This window comes from Xyrauchen texanus, chromosome 38 (genome assembly GCF_025860055.1).
Source record: "Xyrauchen texanus isolate HMW12.3.18 chromosome 38, RBS_HiC_50CHRs, whole genome shotgun sequence".
Lineage (NCBI taxonomy): Eukaryota > Metazoa > Chordata > Actinopteri > Cypriniformes > Catostomidae > Xyrauchen > Xyrauchen texanus.
In genome coordinates, this window is record NC_068313.1 from 18,340,112 (window position 1) to 18,354,505 (window position 14,394).

General features: G+C 39.6%; 1 protein-coding gene across 1 annotated transcript in view; it reads left to right on the plus strand.

The window, feature by feature from the left end:
* Positions 1-14,394, plus strand: part of LOC127631669 (pleckstrin homology domain-containing family G member 2-like) — a 57,649-nt gene that overhangs the window by 24,699 nt on the left and 18,556 nt on the right. Inside the window, exons 3-4 of the mRNA XM_052109939.1 lie at positions 6,501-6,901; positions 11,623-11,723. Of these exons, the coding sequence (XP_051965899.1) occupies positions 6,501-6,901; positions 11,623-11,723 (502 nt within the window). The remainder of the gene's footprint in view (positions 1-6,500; positions 6,902-11,622; positions 11,724-14,394) is intronic.

Genomic DNA, 14,394 nt, shown 5'->3' on the forward strand with positions numbered 1-14,394 from the left:
AAATATGTACAGTAACTTCAAAAGGTTTAATTAAAATAAATAAATGTACTCTAATGCAATTATTTTACAATAAAAAAAGAGAATCTAGTGAGAATCACCACTGAGGATAATGAGAACAGGGTGACCTGTTTTCGTGAAATTAACCCAATAGAAACTTTTAAGGAACCAGTGTGGTGTTGTCTTGAATCTTTACAATTTTTCTTCATGTTTTGTAAATGACTGTGAGTTTGAAAACTCTCAAAATAAAGTGGTTTTGTGGCCTCCACATTACTACACATTTAGACAGGAAGCCTCTCTATGAGAGAGAAGTGCATGTGAACAAGACTCAAACACAATTTTTGCAGACGTAAGAGACTGTATCACTGGGTGCGTGAATCCAGTCTGCTTTACTACTGAGGTGAGGTCAATACAGTCACTTTTGGAATTAGATTCAGTTGTGGTTATTCGGGCAGTTTATAGAGGGTGTTCCCATTTAGTTGAGTGTAGCAAAATGTGGCAGCCAGTGTGAATCAGTTGAGGACAAACTAAACTCCAGTTTGAACTGCTAACCATTTCGGTGGTCAGTTCAGCTAATGTCGTGTGACTGTCAGTGAGTGATTGAGTGCCTTCAGGTCAGGTATGTGATTTCTTTCTCTTGGCTTTTACTTATGTGCGCATTGGCCAAATATATCTCCACAGACCTCCATAATCTACAAAACAGACCTGATTCTCTGTTAGTATTTAAAGAGGTGAGCCTTGTTAGGGTCTTTATGGGACTATGATATAACCTGTACTTGAACATAACAGCTTATAAAATGAGCATGATATTTATGATGAAAATACTACAATTGCAACCCGATGATTGGAGCACTTACAACAAGAACGTATCGCTGTTTAATAATCTATCACAATTACTGTCACAAAGATCAAATTAAAGGGCTTTTTACATTTACCAATAGATCGATGTCATTTGGAAAATATTGCAAGGAAATGAGCTCTTAATGTATTATTTTAGATTTCTAAAACAGCTGTACAGTTGATCGATTCATTCCAGTTTTCATGTAGAATCATATAATTATGAGGAACAGAATATGTGCGTTGGCCCACTAGTGTGTTCATCAATTATATCTGCAACCCTTACTCCCACATACTTATAGGAGTGATCAGGTTTTTTGGACACCTCAGCCTATTTATCCACTTTAATCCATGCTGTGTGTTAAAGAGTCTCTTTATGTTTTATGGGGACAATGGTTAGGGTAAAATACCTCTCTGTTTATGAGGTGTACATGTACGATCACAGATGGTTCTTCCACGTCACATGAAAGTGCCCGACTGCATGTAGTGATGGAGAACACTGTTTTCTTTTGTTCCAGAGGATGCATTGGGTTTACACTGTCACACTTTATGCAACTGTCTGACTCTAATTTATGTCATGCTTTGAAGCGGCCACGTACGTGCACCTGAATACTTTTGCACTCACAATGGGTGATATCCTTTTTTGCAAAGACCAGCATTACTGGTTTCCAGCATACTGGTATATGTGTTTTGATTGTAAGTCCACAGCAAGGGACGCTGGTGTGCTGGTTTCCTGGTGTCCGTATCTCTCGGATATAACTCGATAATAGATGATAGATTTAAAACAATCTTATAACATCTTTCATAAAGTAACTACACATAACAAAATCTGACACTTTGAACTTTCACAACAAATTGCATATTAACTTTCACAGTTTGCTAAAGTCACACAAAGAGCTTGCAGCTGGATGTCACAGTTGTTAACACTTTTGTAACAATATTTTTTATATTATTTTGATAATTCCCAATGCGTTCCTGATTACATCCATTGATAATATACAAACTTTTTCTGTATATAATCACACACTGGAGCCTATTTTGTCACAGATCAAAGATAGAAAATTGCAAATTATGTTCAGCTATTTAATGTGCTGTTCTGTCATTAAAAATTTTTATATATAAATAATCTTTGTTTTAATGGTATATTAAATATACTACATTACCTAAGGGTATTTTATTTTGATCATACCTGCAAATATTTCATTAGTCTTCATATGTTTTAAGTAGTCAAATTTCCTAACTTTTCATTAAGTTATTCTTTCTGCTTGTGATAACTTATTTTTCATTCATACTTTTGTGCTTTGGTCTCTGAGAGTTAAACTTTCAAACTCAACTAGCGTAAAGCTAAAGTGTGTAATTTATGCCAGACTATTATCACCAATCGAGCGAAAATGACACATTTTCAATAAACACATTTTCAATACCCACCCCATCTGCCATTGGTCGCACAAACAGATAGTCCTGCCCCAAACTTAGAGCATTGGTTAAACCAGTGTTTCCCAGCCACTCTGCCACAGCAAACTAGTGTGCCGTGAACGATTGTCAGGTGTGCCGTGGAAAATGTTCAGATTCCACAAAATAAATAAGGGCTCTGGACTGAAACAAATTTTCTGACAGTTCGATTCAACTTTGCAAGAGGTCGCATTGGTGCTACTACAAATTCTCTGATTGTTTTGTTCCGTATGAGAAATATCAAACAGAAAATGTTCCAAACGCGAAAGGAAACAGCTTTACCCGGATCAGTCAGCGCTGCTCAATGGACTGATCAGCGCAGAGAAGTGCATTTAAACGTTAATTTCAGAAAGTGTTTTTCTTACGAAAATTCTGCTAATCATGGTTTTACTTATATTTGTGATTACTTTGATCTTATTACAAATGCCACAGTTAAAAATATGGAAGTACAATGGAACTTTCCTTCTGTGTAAAATATTTTCTAATTCCCTCAGATTGTAGAAAAAGGCTTTGTCTTCAGATGACTGTATTTTAAACATCAAGGTGCGGACTAGCCATTGGGAGAACCGGGACTTTTCCTGGTGGGTCGGCCACAAAATGGGGCCGCATGCCCCCTCCCCCCCAGGTTAAAATGCATTTTAACATTGAAAAAAAAATTCACTTTTAGCCAGCATAAACCAAATTGTACCAGCATGGAAATTCTTCCTGGTCTAAGCTGGTCTTTTCAGAAGGAATACCTCATCTTGAGATAGACATCATACAAAACTGACCTCAGGACAGCAAAAGATAGTCGTATCAGTGATCTATGTCTGGCTGTAGCGGGTTTTTACAATCCGTCCCTCCGTGTTTTTTTTTGTTTGTTTTTTTTTCATGTGCGACTGCCGCCACAGTGGTGCTGTTCTTGGAATGGGGCCAGCTAAAGATAAACACATGCCTTCATTTAGTTTATGAGTGTGTTTAAATCAAATTCCGGCTGTCAATATTACCAAAGTGCTTTCGAACCTTGTGTGAATGCAAGAGAAAAGGCTGCAAGCGGTTCCAGCTAATGGTCAGACGGAAGAATTGATGGATGGTAGGTAGACTTGGCGAGCAGGCGAGCGTGGAGAATAACAGTTGACTGCATCGCCCTGCTAGGTCAGAGGAAATGGAGGATTGTTCGTCTCCGTCGGCCTCTGTTCTGTAACTGTGCCACCATTGTAACTGCCACAGCCCGGCTTTCAACCTTTAAACAATGCCCATCTTTACAGCTGTCTGTACAAGCCTGTGTTCACTTGCCTTGACGACCAGACTGTTGTGCTCATTTTTTATACAGCTCTTCAGGGAGGACATCTTTGTTTTGATTTGTTTTGTTTTAGATGTTCTGGTCGACTAAGGGCACTGCTTGTTGAATGACTTCTGTGTTTGCAGGTTTAATCATCCAACAAATTACTGTCAGGAAGTTGTGATTTTTGTTTCTTGACTGTTCAGTGTGTGCTCTGTGTGTTATGCTTAATGCTCTTAGTTTGACAGTCTCTGTGGGTTTGCTGCAAACTAGTGTGATGTAGTTTTGCACAGTCACACCTTTTGTGTCTCTTCTGTTTCCTGTGAGGCAAGCTATAGAAACATTTGCAAGAAACACATTGTGACAGGGCGGAGGTCGGGGCCGGGTCGTGATTTTACCTTATCAGGCTAATTAAGCCTCACAGAGGGATAAAGGCTGACTGCCGATGATGGTGCGATAGAGGGAGATTGTTTACGGGCAGCTGACCGTCGTGTGTGTGTTTGTGTCTTTTGTTTAAGTTAATCATTAAAATATTATTTATATCGTCAAGCCGGTTCTCACCTCCTCCTTTCCATTAAACTCCTTTACACACATATTAAGCATTTATAGCTTGTCCTTGTAAAGATCAATGGCTGTAGCTTTTTTCCTCTACAAGTTTTATTGCTTAGAGGTTGCTATTTCATAGCTTAAGAGGTTTAATAGAGTTAACAATTATGTATTAACTGATTCTCAGATGCTCTCCTATAATTCCTTTTAGGAGTTATTGACAAACAGTAAGTATGTAGAGCTATAATATTAATGTGGATATCATAGCTCAGATGTTTTGGTCTTGGAGATATTTGAAGAGAAATGTCTATGACCCCACTAGATATATGCCTTGTCTCCACAGAATTATTCATTTCTTTTCTAAGTTCTCAGGATTCAGAACTAATTGATCTAAATCTGAAGCTTTGGCTCTGACAGCATACTGCCCGGTTACGGCTTTCAGATGTTTGAGCGCTTTCCAGTGGCCCAAACAGGGCATTAAGTATTTGGGTATTTTATTCCCAGCAAATTTGTGATTTAGTTAGATTTAATTCTGACCCTTTAATTAAAAGGTTTTCGATTGATGTGGGCTGGTGGGCTTCATTAAATTGATCTACGATTGCGAAGGTTAATGTTATTAAAATGAATTGTATTTCAAAATGTAACTACCTGTTACAATCTCACCCTATAGAGTTCCCCCTCTCTTATTTCAAGCAATTTGATAGCATAGCGAAGTCCTTCATTTGGAATGGTGTCCCAGATTACACTCCTGTATATTATATAGGCAATTGACAAAGGTGGGCTAGGCCTATCCAAGATTTTGTTTTATTATTATGCATTCGGTCTCAGTCATTTGGCTCATTGGTCGCTTCCACCTGAGAGAGCCCCTCCCTGGTTTTGTATCAAAGAGGAAGTTCTTTCCCCTATTTCGCGATTACAAAGCCTTTCTATCAAACAATCCGGAGAAGTTAAAGTACACCCCGTTGTCTCGCGTTTACACTCAGTATGGACAAAAGTGTCCAGAGTGTTTAAATCGGACATTTATTTAAATGTTGCGTCGAGCATGTGGCTGAACCCAACATTATTTATTAATAAGTCCCCTTTCTGCTGGACAGAATGGATTGTGAGGGAGGTTAATATGCTCGGTGACCTATATGAGAGTGAAGTGTTGAGGTCCTTTGAAAATATGGCTCAACATTTTAGGATTCCCAGGTCTCAATTCTTTAGGTATTTACAGCTGCGCCACCTGTTCTGTACTATTTTTGGGAGTAGCATACACCCCCTAAAGCGGCAGATACTTTTGGAGTGGTGATTCCTGCTTTTGGAAAAGGTCCAAAATCAGTGATGCATCAGTGTATTACTCCCTGTTAATTCAGAGTCTGGGGGACGGAGCTTGAACTTCTCTGAAGAGATTTTGGGAGAAAGATGTAAACTTGGTATTGGAGGAGGGAGTGTGGGCTTTTAGGATTCTAAAAAACATCAAGTCTACATATAGAGATGCAAGGGTGCGCCTTATGCAATTTAAGATTTTACATTGATTTTATTGGACCCCCACTTGATTGTATAGGCATGGTCTTAAAGACACCCACCTTCTGGCGATGCAATCAGAAGATGGGGACACAACCCAGGTTTTTTGGCGGTGTGTTAAGGTCCATTTCATTTTGCCCAAGACTCTGTATTTTAGGCGATGGGGCGGTCATTAATATAGGAGATAAATACATAAAAACAATCAGCTCCTAGCCAGTCTTATGATTGGCAGACAGATCATACTTAGGGGATGGAAGTCGTCTGGATTGCCCTCATTTCAATAGTGGCACACAGAGATGGGCAGCATAACGGCATTCGAAGCAATGCCATGTAGAAGGCTAGGTAACATAGATTTATATAATAAAAAATGGGGCAGCTGTTTAGCTCGGGGAGGGGCAGTGTAGGGAGATTTGTAGTTTTAAATGTATGATTTTATTATATATATATATATATATATATATATATATATATATATATATATATATATATATATATATATATATATACTATTCTTAAGTGTTTCCTCTGTTTTTATTATTTTTTATTATTATAATTGTTTATTTGTATGTGTGTATACTTTCATTTTTGTGTTGGATGTTTGTAGTATGAGGGGGATGTTCAGGGGGAGGGACATACAATTTTATATAATTTGATTCTGTGTGTGTAAGTTCTGTTTTATCAATCCTGTTTTTTTTAATCAATACAATTTTAATATCAAAAGGAACAGATTAAGTGGAAGTGTATATCGGTTAAAAATATAGGTCAAATCGATTGCCTGTCCATTTCGAGTTCTCAACATTTTGAAGTTGTTCTGTTAAAGCATTTAACAATCTAAACATGCTGTATTATGCAATGATTATTAGGATCTGAAAATGTTTGTGTTTGAATTTCCCCACTGCAGTTGCCAAGCGCCCTTCCTCTGTGTCTTCACTGAGTGGGATTGTGAGCCGCATGGCCTCCTCAGGGGGCGCGTCCCGTGGGAGCTGCACATCTGTAAACACAGTGTGCTCCGACAGTGACCGTGGTGCCAGTCTGAGCTCCTCCGCCTCCTCTGCTTCGCTGCAGGATGGACACTCTTCCTCCTCCTCCTCATCGCTTCCCTATGGGGCTGTGCCAGCATACCCGGGGCCACAGCGTAATGGCTCTGACATTAGCCTGGACCTCACCCCACTCTCATTGCTTGTGGCAGCTGGGCCCGCCTCCACAACACCACTGCCCAAACTCTCTCGCCTGGAAAGAGTGGCTCTGGAGATACTGGAGACTGAGCAGGCCTATGTGAGGGACCTGAAGAGCATTGTGGAGGTAAAGACCATAAAGTTTCTACTGGTGGGCCTCTACACTCATATATTGCCCCGTTTTGTATAAACATTAATGCATAAAACATAGCAACTGGTTAAAGTCAGCTTACATCAACATGAAATTTAAATTGAAATACAGTCCTATGAAATAAGTTTTTTCCCCCAAAATTCTGTTTTACATTTTAGTTCAAGATTTGACAGTTTAATTAAATTGTGTCTAATCGAATAAATACATTAAAACATCATTAAAACAACAATCACATGAAGATAGAATGATTAATTTTCAACACAACAATTCTTTTTTTAAATGAAGTGCTTTTATACAGATCCTCACAGCACAATCTAGAACTCAACATTCCTGAACTGCTGTAATTATTGGGCACTAAGCATTTCAAAAGCATTTAACCAGCATCAGTTGTGCTAAGGACATAAATGATACCTCAGATAGTGCAGCTTGTTAAGGAGAGGTTTACTATTACTTTTCTAACATGACTTTTTCACCTGACTTGCACCTGATAGACAATAAAACGGCTAAAAATCCCACAAACTTACATTAAAGGAGGGACTTAAGCCATATAGCCACACTTAGCAAACCACATAGCAACACATTATAAACCACTCTGTACACCTTAACAACTGCCTAGCAACGCACTGGCAACCACCCACAATACTCTTGCATTAATGTCTATAATGTTTTGAATGATGAAATGTGAATGTAAACTCAAACAATATGACTTTGAAAATTATGTGAATAATATTATTTTATACTATTATTATACTATTAACCTAACAGGTAGTGCTTTCTACTTAGCTATAAAATGCTCAGCCTTGTAAAATCCTCCTTTTCAGTTTTGGAAGTATATCTCCCCACTTGCCCTCCCACCCTGTATGCAATCCAGGATTCAAAAGCTGAGCATTTTCTCTGTGCCAGAGGAGATTTAAAATGTGATCATTGTGAGATGCTATTGTGCCATTCATCACGCATTCATGTGGAGTAAAGGAGGTTGTGGCTCTGGATGAAAGCAGCAGTAAATTCAAACTGTCACTTCAAACACATCTTTGCACTGCTTTTCACGTACACAGCACTGATCTGGTACATTAAGTAGGATTTTTCTTAGCATTTCAAACACACACACACACACACACACAAATCAGAATGTGCTGTAAATATAAGAGACTCATTGTGAATGGCTCTCAACACATTCATCATATTTCCATGCATATTTGCAGCAAGACACGTTTGACATTTAACTAGGTGATTGTGATTTTGCCAAGTACAATGGGACAACATTCTTGTGTAAGAAAAATAATTTGATGAGATCAGACAGAGGTGTGAGCTTTCGCAGCCTTTGAACTAATTTGAAAGTTGCCAGTGCTATTCGTTAACAGGTGTAATTCAGGTGTGTGTATATACAGCATGTGTTTAGCCTTTGTATCCCTGACCGATTGAAAGCAAAGGACCATGGATAAACATAGGTCAGAAGGTTGGAGAATGCCTGAAATGTTACTCCTTTTCCCATTTGCTGATGGTGTTGTGGCAGTTTGATATTGAAGTGGGATGCCAGACTGACAATTTCTGTCAGTCCATTCATCAGTAATTCCATTAACTGCACAAAGTATACATATATCAAGTCAAATACTCATTTACTTTCCTATGGTCCTTTAGATATCCTGCTGTTTCGTCACAGTTTAAGGTCACGTCAGGTGCAAAAACAGCGTTAACTCCATTCGGGAAACCACACCATCATCGTGAGAATCAATCCAAAAAAGAACAGCAATTAGTCACTCTATTCCATGAACAACGCTCTGTTTAAATAAGCAGAGGCTTGTGGCACAGATTATAGGTCTGAGCTGTGTATATAGGTCTGAGCTGTGTATAGCGCTGGAATGTTATCTGGAGCTGTAGGTTATATTTTTTCCACTATGGAAATGATGTTGCGCATTCCAGGGATAATAAAAAGCAATAATTTAAAGGGGAAGATCCCTTTTGGGGAGATCGTCACAGTGAATTTGAAGTCAAACTTTTCATAAGCAATAAAAAGAGAAGGCACGCAAGCCTATATTGCGTTATGAAAAGATGCCTTCAGAACAAATAGCCATAAATCGGCTGTTGAAAGTTGGGGATCATGCAAAGGAATGCTGCTGTTTTATCAATCTGTGGTCTCAAAATGGAGGTTGAGTGGTGAATGGCAGTTTCGAGACAAGAGTGCTGACTCTGGGATAAATGCATATGATGTCTGATTGGAGTCATACTGAGCCGGGCTGTGCTTCTATTAGTAAAAACGGTCTGGTTTTGATGGAAAGCGTAACAACAGAATGATGTCAAGTTTGCAGGAAATAAGATCCCATCATAAGAGCAGTGTGAGCTCAGTGTGAAAAGCTTTGGTATGTGTTAATTTGTCTTGTGTTTGTGTGAGTTATTATTAGTTTGTGAACTAACAAAGTAATATGGTGATGCTCAGATGCAGTGGTTTCAGCTCATCTGTATGTTTGTGTTTTGGTGTGGGGAACTTTTAGGGGGGAAGAAAGATTCCCCATTTTCGTTTCAGCAATATCTCAGCTAAGTAGGACAGGAAATTGGGGGATGAGGGGGATTGGCTGTAACCCCCATTCTGGGGCACAAGCAAAGATGGAAGGGGACTGCTTACAAGAGAGGGACCGACTCGTTTTCCAAACTCCAAACTGACCTAGTTTCTCAGACAAAGACTCTGAATGTGTGTATAACTTCTTTTGCTTTCTCTCTCTCTCTCTCTCTCTCTCTCTCTCTCTCTCTCTCTCTCCTCCCTCTTGCCCTATTCTCCCTCCTCTATTGTCTGTCACATTTCCAAACTTCCTCTCTGAGAGATAGCATCTTTCTTTCTTTCTTTCTTCATTGTTGTACTTTCTCTTTCTTGTCCATATCTCATATATGAACATTTACGTTTTGCTTCTTGCCAGACTGGTTGTCATAACACACTTTATGTACACACCAGTAAGTCATTTTGTTAAGAAAGTATCTGCCAAGGAAATGTGCATATAACTTATTGTTCCTTTGGTCCCTCTTGTCTCGCACACTCTCGTTTCATAACTCACAAAGTAATCCTCAGATTTCCCCTTACAGCATGGATTTTCGCTCTTCCCTGAGTAGCTGTGTCATCACTCATCTCTTCATCCACTTCTCCAGTTTTGCCATGTGTCACCCTCATGAGAGGTGTTCATTCAGGGGAATTCTCTGCAGCCTGTAGCAGAGTGTAAATCACTGTAATTACAGAGTCTGTGTTGCCATTGCCTTTTAAAGGTGCTGAATGCACCAGTCCCTTCTTTTCTGGCTCTTTTTTGCACCCAACTCAGCATGTTTGACTTCCCAGATGCCTTGTGGCTCTGGAAACAAACAGAAAAAGAAAAAGCCCCCATTTTTTATGGCACAGGGAAAGAAGAGGGAGGGAGACAAAGAGAACCCCTTATAAAGCCAGTCTTCCACTGTCTCACAGGTCTCATAACGTTTGTTTATTTGTAGCTATTTTTTGACACAGTCAGGTTCAAATCTTTATTTAGTTTGTTTTGCCTGGTGGCTTACTTTTGTTGGCTTCAGTGTTCATGTTTTCTCTCGGGAGATTGTAACTACCATTCTTGGCATTTTCAGTACTTCTATTTCATTACGGTCTGTTGGAACTGATTTGTCTATCGATTAAAAGGATGTTGGTTTTGGTCTCTAGACTGGCTAATTAGGGGTTAATGAGGCCAAGCATTGATAAAGTGACTGATGTGTAGATTAATAGCATCGCTCTGCTAGCCCAACAGCCCAGAACCAGGCTTTTGTTACAATTAGCCTGAAATCTACAGTTTTGGCCCTTGTTGCACAAATATATGTTGTAAAATATAATTAGCTTTTAGATTTAATGCAAAAAAAGCTTTCCTCATTAAGTCAAGAATGTATCTTCATAACAGCAGCATTATGCATAGCTGGTCTCCAGCATATGTTGTTTTTTGGATGCTGGTCCCTGTATGGAGTGCTGGAGTGCTGGTGTTTTTCAGGTGGCTTCTTAACCAGGTTAACTGGCAAGACTTCATTGGTCAGCCAGCATCACCAGGAGAAAGACCATAGTGCTAGACCAGCACTAACCAGCAAAACCAGGCTAGACCATGATGGTCAAAGCTGCTATTTTATCAGGGATTAATATGCAGCCACTTCAATAAAAGGAGTGGAGAGACCTGGCAAGTTTGATCACCCCCCTGATTCTTTTCCATGTCTGTTCACCAGCGAGCGGCTTAAACCAGCAGGCTTTCTCATGAGACCAGCTCTTGACTTTTTTCCAGGTCAGAGGTGAAAGAGCAGAGAGACAAAAAGATACATATTTTTACAGGGGAGCTTTTAAAATCCCATATTATTTGCATGCCTTGCTTTCCTGTGTCGCTTTGTATGTTTACACTGAAGATCATTGAGGGGCTCAAGTGTAGCGTCGAGGGTAATTACATTACAGCCATTGTTGGTGTTGAGAGATCATTCAGAGATGAGTCATGTCCTGTGATGGACCCAATTATAGTTAAGACAGTCTCTTTTTAGTCCATGAATTATGAACGAGCTACATGTGCTAAGTGTTTACAATGGAAAATGTTATAAAAAAGAGGTAAATACAATTTCACAGGTCTTACGAGTTTTCAGAATTGCTAACAAATTGTGAAAATGCCTACTCTGATTTCTGTGAGGTCATTTATACTCTATCATTCTGTGTTTCTCTCTCTCAGGACTATCTTGGCTGCATTATTGACTTTGGCGACTTGCCACTCAAACCTGAGGAAGTCAGCACCCTCTTCTGCAACATCGAGGACATTTACGAATTTAACAGGTGGGTGTCTTCTTTTTACATTCTCTCTCGATTCCGCCTTTCTCTTTCTCTCACACTTGTCTTTTCAAGCACAAGTGGTCATGTCTGACTCAGAGACTTCTGCTTAGGCAACAGTGGTGTCCGTTGAATTTGTCTCAGACACAATGGCTAGCCTGCTAGCCCTTGTCTATCCCACCATAAGTGACAATGTGAATATGTCAGCCAAGATTGAGGGCACACTATTTTTGCAACACTTCCGCATACTCTCTCTGGTCTGCTTTACATGATCTGGAATGATCTCTGGAGCCCTTTTCTCTGCATTCATCATAACTTACAGGTATGTTTAAAGCAGACGTGAAGCATATGGTTTATTACATTGTGAGTTCATGCATGGTGTACAGAACAGTTTTTTTTTGCCTTGTTGTGTCAGCGTCACACTGTTTATTGCAAATTACACGTTTGTGACAGGGCGGAGGGCGGGGCCGAGTCGTGATTATACACACCGGTCCCTTATCAGGCTAATTAAGCCTAATTAAGAAAGAGATAAAGGCCTATTGCGGACGGTGGTGCGACTAGAGAGAGATAGTTTACGGACATGTCCGTCATGTGTGTGTGTTTTTCTTTTGTTTAAGTTAATCATTAAAATATTATTTATGTCATCAAGCCGGTTCTCGCCTCCTCCTTTCCATGTAGGACACATACAGATGTCATTTTCCTCTAAGCCAAAGTAGCCAGGCTCCGAGGTAGAGCTCCAGCCCCTGCGGTGAATGAGCCACACATGACCTGTCAGAAAGTGAGGGTGCAGCCAAGCAAGCAATGCATCCTTGGATAGCAGACAGCACTTATTTTGTTCCCACAGACATCTGTCCAGTTACAGTGAAGCATTGTAAATTGTGCCTATGCACTGGAATGCTTCATTTGTCTTGAGCAGCGACTGCAACAGAACAAGCTGTTTTTGCTGGCTTTGGAATCGCCACTCCATTTTGCTCTGATGAAAACATTCCACTGCTGACTCATTCCTGTGTTTTGCAATAGTTCTTTCAAAATCTTCTCATCCTTGCTGATTTGTACATATTGCTCTTGGTTTATTTTAGCACATTTAGTCAGACCACTCTGTCACTCATCACTTATTCTGATGCCATTAAATGAGCGTTGCATGTTCAAGGGCACCTACATTGCACCCATTATTCCACAGTGAGTGATTCTAAGGTCATTACTTAGTATTTTAAAGCCCAACCTCCACCCAGTGCTCAACTTTAACCCTAAGCATGGTTATGTTGAAATGTTTTCGATACAATTCACAAGTACACAGAATGTCAGCAGCTTCTTTTGCCGACCAGATCTAGAGAGGAGGGTGGCATTTAAATGACATAATGGAAGTACATCACTTAGATAACTTATATATAACACTATAACATGGCCCTTCAGTATGGGTTTTTTAACATATCGATAAGTGGAAGACCCAGGTTTGAGTCCAGCCCATGTCATGTTCCACTCCCATTCCCCTCTGACTTCCTTTGGTTTCTTGTCCTTGCTCAAATTGGATTACTATTATGTTTCCTTTATGTGATTTTTGGAGCTACAAAGTTCTGATCACCGTTCACTTGCATTTTATGGACCTATTGAGCTTAGATATTTTTCTTAAAATCTTTGTTTGTGTTTTACTAAAGAAAGATGGTCATACACATCTGGAATAGCATGAGGGTGAGTAAATAATGAGATAATTAAAAATTTTAGCTGAACTATCCCTTTAATAAAGACATCTGGGCTTATCCAAAAGACTCATCTCTCTGCCTTCCCGACTCCTCATGGTCTCCTTAGATCTTCTTCAAGAGAGGTAATGGGTGTAGATTTGTCCTGAGGATTCTTATATTGAACAAAGAAGTAGAATGACTGTGTGAATTTCCCCCCTCCAATGGATGCTATGTCTCCAGCAAAAATAAAGCCTTGACTGCTGTGGGAAATACAAGCTAGATTAAAGGAACTGTAATGCAGTGAACTTCTGTTTGGGTTATACATATCACTTTGAAAAAAGAAAGGAGGGGAGAGGAGGAGAGAATTAATCAAGAGAAGAGGACAACTTATGACTTGAGTCCAGATCAAGGGAAGGGTGAGGTGCAGATTTAATGGAACAATGGGAGCTATGTTTTTTACATTCAGGTTGCAGGTGACTCCCTCTCTGTGGTCATAACTCTCTACTCTCCAATGAACTTGTTAGGGAGAGTAAAAAGAGGGATGTTTTGTTCCTCATCCTTTTTTTGACTCCAAGGCTCATGTAGGTTATAAATATTTCTCGCAGAGTATTCGAGAATGTGGGAATAACATTAGTTATTAAAAGAATATTTTCCCTTGGTGTAAGCCCTGTCTTACGGTTCAGCATCAGGATTCTACTTATCCCTTACAGCAGGTCGGGACCTAAGTGGCGGTGTTTGGGTGGCGGAGGGTTAAAGCAATGCAGCATAAAGAGCGAAAAGACAGCTGTGCAGAGCTTATAAGGCATAGGCTGGATCATGTTTGGATGAGATGCCTGAATTGAACGAATGAATGATGTAATACTTACTATGAGTCCTCTTTCTGAAACATTGCATATTCTTCCACATCTTCCAGAACTTCTGCTGTTATGATGAAAACACGGCTTGTTGTTAAACATTCAAAAAAACAAGGAGCATCAAGAGATAAAGACAATTCATCT